The sequence below is a fragment of the Chiloscyllium punctatum genome, chromosome 2 (genome assembly GCF_047496795.1).
Source record: "Chiloscyllium punctatum isolate Juve2018m chromosome 2, sChiPun1.3, whole genome shotgun sequence".
Classification (NCBI taxonomy): Eukaryota; Metazoa; Chordata; class Chondrichthyes; order Orectolobiformes; family Hemiscylliidae; genus Chiloscyllium; species Chiloscyllium punctatum.
The window spans coordinates 102,136,413-102,146,213 of NC_092740.1; the positions used below are offsets into that span (position 1 = coordinate 102,136,413).

General features: G+C 40.8%; 1 protein-coding gene across 2 annotated transcripts in view; it reads right to left on the minus strand.

Moving 5' to 3' along the window:
• sptlc1 (serine palmitoyltransferase, long chain base subunit 1) overlaps positions 1–9,290 on the minus strand; it is a 55,834-nt gene extending 46,544 nt beyond the window's left edge. For both annotated transcript variants that reach the window (XM_072586859.1, XM_072586860.1), the window contains exon 1: positions 9,218–9,290. In XM_072586859.1, the coding sequence (XP_072442960.1) occupies positions 9,218–9,271 (54 nt within the window). In that variant the 5' untranslated portion in view covers positions 9,272–9,290. The remainder of the gene's footprint in view (positions 1–9,217) is intronic.
• Positions 9,291–9,801: the final 511 nt, after the last annotated feature.

Sequence of the window (9,801 nt, forward strand, 5' to 3'; positions counted from 1 at the left end):
TTACACAAGGACATAATTCCTCTGCTGTGAGAGGCTGCACAGACAAATATTACTAGAATGCTGCCAGGGTTGGAAAATTGTAGGTACAAGGAGAGACTGGCAAGGTTTTCCTTGGAACGGAGAAGGCTGAGGGCAACATGACTGATGTGGACAGAATTGTGAAGGGTTGAAATACAATAGACAGGAGAAACCTGTTTCCCTTAACACAGGGTTAGAGAATTTCAACATTCTAGGTCAAGTGCTTTCCATTGGAATGGTCGGAGATACCAATGCAACCAAACTCACTCAGGCTGCCTTTACCTTATCCTGAACTCTCATCTTCCTTTCGATCGCCCAAACACCCTCAGAGATCATGTTCTCCTCTGAATATATGTGAAGAAATGACCCTCGTTTCCAAACCCCCCACCCCCCCCAACAAAAACAAACATTTAACATGACAACGATCCAATTAATGTTGGAAAAGCTAAAATTCCTTAACATTAACAGAGTGAAAATCTGGTAGTAATGTCCGAACTGTCTACATATTTCCCCTCTATTTCTGCTGATTCTTTAGTGGCATATAATAAATGTATATGACTGCCTCCTTATCCTGCAATTCTACCACAAACCCTCTGAAGATCCTTCTAAGATATCTTTTCTCCTTATTGCCCTAATTGAGTCTTTAATTGATAGTGTTACAGCACCACACTTTATACCTCATCTCGCTGAAAAATCCTATAAATCAGAATGTTAAGAATGTTAAGTTGCCTGTCCAGCCCTTCTCTCCACCATGTTTCAGTGATGCAAAATCACACCTCCATGTGCTAATTTTCTCCAAAATGGAAAGTTAATGGAGAAAATTCTAATGGGGAGAATTAATCTGTTTGGAAAGGCATAGGTTAATTAGGGACAGGCAGCATGGCTTTGCCAGAGGGAGATTACATCTAACAAATATGTTAGAACTTTTTAAAAAATGTGATCAAGTGAGTGAATGAGGGAAATTAAGTTCATGTAATCGAAATGGAGTTTAGCAAAGGTTTTGACAAGGTACCACACTGGAGACTGAGAATCTTAAAGCACATGTAATTTAGGGAAACTTAGTGAGATGGTTCAGAAGGTGGAAGCTTTGGCCTAGTCGTACTATCACTAGACACTAATCTAGAAACTCATCTGATGAGTTAGGTACGCAGGTTCAAATCCTGCTATGGCAGGTGGTGGAATCTGAATTCAATAAAAACCTCAAATTACTAATCTACTGATGTCCATGAAATCATTGTCGATTGTCGGAAAAATCCACCTGGTTAACTAATGCCCTTCAAGGAAAGAAATCTGCCATCCTTACCTAGTCTGGCCTACAAGTGACTCCAGATCCACCACAATGTGGATGACTCTCAATTGTCCTTTGAAATGAACTAACAAGCCATTCAGTTGTACCAATTGCTGCATCTCAAAGAAATTAAACTGGGTGGATCAACTGGAATCAGAAAAAACATCAGCAGAAACACCCTGCCATCGTCCTCGCTGACATTTGGGAGTTCTGTTTTCCTGTTTGTCCTATGGAGTGTTTTGTGCAGTCCTTGCATGGGATTTTGTACACTACATTGGTTTTGCTCATGTTGGTTATCGGGTCCTTCGTTCTGGTGAGTTGTTGTCTGAGAGTGGCTGTTGGTTTGTGTGCTGTTATGAGTCCTAGTGGTCGCAGTAGTCTGGCTGTCAGTTTGGAAATGCTCTTGATGTATGGTAGTGTGGCTAGTCCTTTGGGTGCAAGCTTCCTGTAGTGGATGCAGGGTAGTTAATTGCTACCTTTATCTACTGCAGTGCTATGATTATGTCTGGTTTTGAAGTGTAAGAGATTGCCAATATTGCAAATAAACCTTTTTTAATAAAATAAAGGGCTGCCTCACAGCGCCAGTGCCCATAGGCTGGGGTGTGGCTAATATTGTGCTATTATTTGAGAGGCTGCAGAGAAATGCCTGGTAACTACAGACTGTCTGTGGTGAGTAATTTGTTAGAGGGGATTCTGATAAACAGGATTAACAGTAATTTGGAGAGGCAAAAACTCATGTGGGATAGACAGCATGGCTTGGAGACAATTTTCCACGCTCATGGATTTGATTGGGTTTTTTTGAAAGGATGACCAAGGAATTGATGAGAGAGTGCAGAAGACATTGTTTACATGGTCTTTAGCAAGGCTTTGGTCAAGGTAGATTGTTGAGTAAGGCAAAGTCTCACTGGATCCAGGATGAGCTAGCCAATTGGACCCAAATTGTCTTGACGGTTAAACACAGTGGTGGCAGAGGGCTGTTTCTCAGACTGGAGGCATGTGATTAGCAGTGTGCCACAGGGATTGATGCTGGGTTCATTGTTAGTCATCATTTATATAAGTGATTCAGATGAGTACTTACAAGGTATGGTTAGCAAGTTTGCTGATGACACCAAGACTGGTGGTACAGTGGACAGTGAAGAAAGTTATCTGGGAACGCAGCAAGATCTTCATCAAATGGGCCGGGGGCTAAGGAATGGCAGCTGGAGTTTAATTGCAAGGTGTTGCATTTTGGCGAATTGAGAGGGGAAACAGGAGCACCCAGAGGAAATCCATGCAGACACTAGGAGAATGCACAAACTTCACATGGACAGTTGCTAGAGGCTGGAATTGAACCTGGATTCCTGGTGCTGTGAGGTAGCAGTGCTAAACACTGAGCCACCATGCCCACAAGACGACAAAATGGGCACTCTGATAGGAAATGTTTGTCCTGAAGTTCAGTTACTAGTGGTGTAATGCGAGGATCTGTTTTGGGGTCACTGCTATTTGTCATTTTTATAAATGACCTGCCGGAGTGTGTGGAAGAGTGGGTTAGTAAATTTGTGGATGACATTAAGGTCGGTGGAGTTGTGGACTGTGCTAAAGGATGTTACAGAGGGACATAGATAAGCTACAGAGCTGGGTTGAGAGGTGGCAAATAGAGTTTAATGTGGAAAAATGTGAGGTAATTCACTTTGGAAGGAGCAACAGGAATAGAGAGTACTGGTCTAATGGTAAGATTCTAGATAGTGTGGATGAGCAGAAAAATCTGTGTCCATGTGCATAGATCACTGAAAGTTGACACCCAGGTAGATGGGATTGTTAAGAAGTCGTATGGTTTGTTGGCTTTTATTGGTAGAGGGATTGAGTTTCGGAGCCATGAGGTCATGTTGCAGCTGTACAAACTTCTGGTACTGCTGCACTTGGAGTACTGCATACAGTTCTTGTCGCCACATTCTAGGAAGAACCTGGGAGGATGATTATGTCAATGTAAACTGCAGAAGGGTGTTTTTCCTTTTTCCTTTATTTCTGTAAATATCCCTGACAAATATAAGCTAGCTACAATGCCTGTGTAATAGTTATAATTGTTGGATGCAGAAAGGAGTATGGAAACAAATGGGGAGAAACTCTCGACATAATTGTGTGGTGTTGCTCCTTTAAGAGAGTGGGTCAGGTTATTCAGTACAGGAGCAAGAAGAGAAGTCTAAGTTCAACTGAGAAGCTGAGAGTGCACAAAACAAAGTATCTCCTGTTCTACTTTACCTTCCATGTACCTCATATTCTGTTTCTAATTCTGGTGAGCTACAAATACAATATCTCTATTGGATGACTGGCAGAAGGCAGTGTAGGGATAAATGACTTTTTCAGTGTGGCAATAGGTGATACATGCAATTCTGTCAACGTTGATGTTACGAGCACAACTACGCATCTTTTATACATTACTGATACGGACGAAGGGCCAAAGGCATTGTTGCTAACCTTGCAGATGACACAAAGACAGTAGGAGAGACATGTAGTTTTGAAGCAGCAGGGATGCTGAGGAGGACCTGCACAGGCCAGGAGAGTAGCCAAAGAAGTGGCAGATAGAATATAATGTGGTAAAGTGTAAGGATACAAACTTTGCTAGGAAGGGGAGGCTTGGACTATTTTCAACAAGGGAAAAGCTTTGAAAATCTGAAGCAAGAAGGTGCTTAGGAGTCTCTGTTCAAAAGTCTCGATCAAATTGCCAACTGAATCTGCAAGTTAAAAAGCAAATGCAATGTTGGCATTTGTTTTAAGAGAACTAAAATACAACAGCAGAAATATATGCTGAGTCTGTAGAAGGCTACGATAAAGCCATATTTGGATATTAAGAGTAGATTTGGACCCTAGAGCTAAGGAAAGGTCTGCTGGCTTTGGACAGAGGTCAGGGGTGGTTAACAAGAATGATCTTGTGAGGATCTGAAACCTGAATACAGGCTGAGGTGACTAGTTGTAGTCAGGGGCAACCATTTAACAGATGTTCTTAATAACCTAGGTGGTAACTTGATGGCTTTTCGATGCAAATGACACAACAAAATGGCTTCTAGACTGCAAATTGACAATTCTGCTAAAGCTGCATAAAATAGCTTTTAAGTTACTAAGTGCTAATTCTGCTACAGCTGCAGACTAACTACAGTCTGCTTCAATAGAGATTAGCAGATAATGCGTCCTTTAAAGCATAGAAATAACTCTACTAGATAAGACATTACTAGCCATCCTGACTGACCTTCTGGTGCAGATGCAATAGTGAGATAGGGGTGGGGTGGCCTAAGTGTTGGAAAATAAAGTTTGTTCCCAGGAAATATCATTGGACCAAGTAACTGTCAAATAAAACAGTATAGTGTATTGATTGGTAATTGTTTGAATGTCTTAGTTTCAAGCCATATGTGCAGCACCGAGGAATATGGAAGTGTTCAACTTCTGTGCTCCAGGATGCTCTTCACCCGGCCGTATGAAGAAATAAAGAGCAAAGTCTTCAAAAACCAGACTGATTTATGAGTGCTTATTGACCGATCACGGAACCAAGAGACCCCCTCCCCGGGAGTCGAGATCTTCACCTGGGGTGAAGGGTTTGTTGTATGAGGAGCGGTTGAGGATTCTGGGTCTGTTTTTGAGGTGGGGTAGTGGATCTCATGATACTTACAGAATATCAAAGGCCTGGATAGTAGGTGTAGAGAAAATGTTTCCACCAGTAGGAGAGAGAAGGACCTGAACGCAAAGTGAAGGACACTTTAGAACAGAGGAGAAGAAATTCCTTCACCCAGAGGATGAATAATCTGTAGAGCTCACTGCAGCAGGGGACGGTGGAAGCTTAGTCAAAGTGTATTTAACACAGAGACTGACAGGTTCTTCATTAGCAAGGGGCTTAAGGGTTATGGGGAAAAAGTGAGCTCTGGCTGAGAATCAAATAAGCCATGTTCAAATGGCACAGCAGACTCAGTGGGCAGAATGGGTTAATTCTGTTCCAATATCTTTGAATCTTATGGTCTAACCGTTGAGTTTATCCAGCAATTTCCATGTTCACTTCAGATTTCCAATATCCACAGTAGATTATCTAGTTCATTCAATTGAAAACAGTTTGTAGAACTTATATTGTATTAGTGAGATGTTAAGGGGTTAATTGGCTCCACTGACCTGTAAGAAACTGGATGCCCTGTGGGTAAGGTAGTATGTTTCTCTACCTTGCTGGTACAATGTAAACATTATCATTTCCTATTATTCAGAGTAAGAGAATTTATATCATCATCTCCTATTTAGGAATCAGTAAGAACATTGCAATTAAAGTTGTGACCACATCCTATAGTTAAAAAATGATTTATAGCAGATCTTGCTATTAAAAAGGATGTTTTACATTACATTGTTTCTGGAAATAGTCAGCTCACTACATTGTGTCTTGAGTGGCATGTGACTATGGGTGAGTGGTTGGAGGTTGTCTTGTGGGCATTACTGACTGATGTGAGATTTTGTATAAAGGTTTCTTTGTTCTGGGAGCCTTGCTTGACAGGCTTCGCAAGCATCGTGAAGAGTGTTAAGTGATCCTCCAAAGCTTGTACTTGCTTAATAGATTTTGGGTATTGCAGTTGCATCAAGTGTGTTACCATCTCAAGAAAAAGAACCTAACATGAGTAAACTTGATGAAAAGGTGGTGATGTCAAGCAGCTAAAGAAAACTGTTAGAAAATCATTAAACTGGTTGTGGAAATACAGAGATCTGAAATTAAGTATTAAGAAAAAGTGTTATATCTCATAGCACAGAAATTAAGCAAAAGGAATCTTAAGGTGGAATGCAGAGAGTACACTTGTGGAAGAATTTAGAACTAGGGGCCATCATTAAAAATAAGTCAACCACTTTAGTCATAGATGAGACCTCTTTTTTCCTCACAGAAAATGAGATTTTTGAACTTGCTTCTCTGAAAAGTGAAAACAAAGGTTTTGAATTTTTTTTAAGGCAAACAGATTTGTGATAAGCAAGGGGTTTAAAAAGGTTTCCAGGAGTAGGTAGGAGGAGTGTTTTTGGATCAGACATGATCTTACTGAATTTAGAAGCAAGCTTAAGGGCTGAGTGTTCTAAATACGTATATTTATATGCAAGTAAGGTTAATAATGGAGATATCTGACACTGCCAATATTAAAATATTGGCTTTGCTCTTTCAAAAGCTGAATATATTTCCCAGGTATCTATAAACTAAAATAAAAAAAAAGGCATTTAACCACAGAGTGCAAAAACTGATCAGACATAGCACTCATTTTCCCTGTTCTGAAAGGATTACAGAATAGTTATTGTTTTCCCTAGAAGTAAACAAATTACACTGTTTCGAGGATAATTTCATTGGAACATCCAGACTTGTGTACATGGCAGCAGTTATCAGCACAGGTCCCTTGAACTCTCCAAACAGACAATACTGAGACGTGGAGGTGCCAGTGTTGGACTGGGGTGGACAAAGTTATGGTAGATTGAGTTTATTTGAAAGCACTAGCTTTCAGAGTACTGCTCCTTCATCAAATAGATTAGATTAGATTAGATTACTTACAGTGTGGAAACAGGCCCTTCGGCCTAACAAGTCCACACCGCCCCGCCGAAGCGTAACCCACCCATACCCCTACATCTACCCCTTACCTAACACTACGGACAATTTAGCATGGCCAATTCACCTGACCTGCACATCTTTGGACTGTGGGAGGAAACCGGAGCACCCGGAGGAAACCCACGCAGACACGGGGAGAATGTGCAAACTCCACACAGTCAGTCGCCTGAGGCGGGAATTGAACCCGGGTCTCCGGCGCTGTGAGGCAGCAGTGCTAACCACTGTGCCACCGTGCCGCCCACAGGTAGTTGTGGAGCAGGTCATAAGGCACAGAATTTATAGCAAGAGATTACAGTGTCATGCAACATATTGAACAAACCTAGATTGCTGTCAAGTCAAGAATGGAACTAGATAACCTTGCTTTATAAAATTCTGCTAATCTCAATTTGAAATGATTTCATTAACAGTCTTTAGAGAAGTAATTCTGTTACCCTTAGTAACTACATGTAACTCTAGGTAAAAAGCTACCTAGTTGATCAACTGCTCTTTGAAACTCACTTGTGTCAAACAGTTGCAGAAAACAAAAACTGGAGATGCATCTGCACCATCTTACTTGTAGTAGTACAAAAAGGTTGCTTACCACCATCATCTTTAGAGTAATTTGAGATGGGGAATAAATGTTGGCCTTGCTAAAGATACCCACATTTCAAAACCAAGTCTGAACAGGTTTTCAAAATAGTGCAGACGTTTTCCATAATCCTTCCTATGAAAATATATATTTTTTGCATATTCTCTAACCAACTAATACAAATTTTAAATCTGTTCAATAATTAATATTTACATTAAATAAGATTTTAACAAACATTTCAATTGAAGAACTCCTATTTTATAGACTGTTGGCAAGGCCAACATTGTCCATCCCAAAGTGATCCAAAATTATGGCAAGCAATCTTTTAAAAACAAATGGAGTGCTCAAAAGACCTTATCAAAAATCACAAGTGTAAACATTTCTGCATCTAGAGTGCCAAAAAGGCTAAATTAGCCAAGGACAACAGATTTCTTCCTACTAAGGACTGACCTGCTGTGCTTTTCCAGCAACATATTTTCAACTCTAATCTCCAGCATCTGCAGTCATCATTTTCTCCTCAGCCTTGGTTAGCGTCTATTACAGTTTCACTTGTTGGGTGAGAGGGGAAAGATTTGAGACACACCTAAGGGACAATGTTTTCACACAGAGGGTGGTGCGTGTATAGAATGTGCTGCCAGAGGAAGTAGTACAATTACATCAATTAAAACTCATGATTTGGAGATGCTGGTGTTGGACTAGGGTGTACAAAGTTAAAGTCACAACTCCACAACCACATGAAGGAGGAGCAGCTCTCTGAAAGCTAGTGCTTCCGCAGAAACCTGTTGGATTATAATTTGGTGTTGTGTGATTTTTAACATTATTTAAAAGATATCTGGCATATGAATAAGAAGGATTTACAGGGTCTGACAATGCTGCTTCTTTAACAAGGTTATTCTGTCCTTGGTTAGGTAAAAGATATCAATGACAAATCAACTCTAAGTCAATCAAAAAAAGCTTTTAGGTTTTAAATAAAACTTATACAATGAAAAGGGAGTGGCGAGTTCTCCCAGTTCAGGGTTTTTTTTCTAGTTTTCTTTTAGGCTTCACTGGGGTCCCAAAGAAACAGCTCCATCTCTCTCTCTCTCTCTCCTCCCCGAGTTCTCTCCTGTAAAAACTTGTGTTTGAATGTAACATTTTGCCAACAGGTGTGGGGATGCTGCAGGAAATCAGAACAGCTCTAAGTTGCATATCTGTCTCGGTTGGGTTTTCAAATGTTATTCACAATTTGACTTTTTTGTTCACGTAAATAAATTGTGTTTTGTTTAAAACAGAGTGGTCTAACCAGCTGTGTCGCTCCTGGTATATTCATCTTCTGGCTACTTAAAATATTTTGAGGGGCTCTGGCCCGTAACAAGGGATATGGGCCAAGTGCTGACAAATAGGAGGAGACTAGTTTAGTATCTCTGGTCATCATGGCCGAGTTGGACCAAGGGTCTGTTTTCGTGCTGCACATCTCTACGACTATGACTACATTGTGACATCTGGCTTTGAAACACCTCACCCACAAACCTTCCCAAGTAGCGTCGCAACATAAATAGCCCCTCTGAACGTAACTAGGCATAACTGGAAAAGCGGGTTTGCTCAACTATCAAAATTCAGCGCACTTCCTCTCGGCACACTTGCTCAACATTACCATACAGATCCAGTTCACAATATTCCCCAGCTTTTCACTTCAGAACCAGACTAGAGATTTATTATGAACTACGTACCCTCCACAGTCTGTGAAAACTTTCCAAGTCATTTTTACAACTGGTTTCCTTACCTCATAAAAAGCCTGCACCATCTCGACTAAAACCCACTGCTGTCCTGTCGCCATCTTGTTACCTAATGTCAGTTGACTGCATGAAAGATGGAATAAACAGAATAATACGCATGCGTACTACTGCAAATCGGTCCAAATAGGCGGTTGCCATCTTTGATATGGTCACCAGTTACGATCAAATGTTGCTCAATAATAATCAATTGTTCCAGGGCCCACAAAGACAATTAACAGGTCTGTCTTTGTCAAAGTTTCAAAAAACTAAACAAATTATGTAATAAAGGCAAAATACTGCAGAAACTGGAAATCTGAAATAAATTAGATGCCCCCTTGGGGAAGGTAAAGTCATCAGCCAAACAATTGCTTTTATTTCTAAAGAAAACGCAACAGTACCACTATTCCATAAATCATCACAAGTGTCAAGTGACACCAATTTAAAAAGGAAAGAAAAAAGTGGGCGGCATGGTGGCACAGTGGTTAGCACTGCTGCCTCACAGCGCCAGAGACCTGGGTTCAATTCCCGCCTCAGGCGACTCTGTGTGGAGTTTGCACATTCTCCCCGTGTCTGTGTGGGTTTGCTCCAAAGA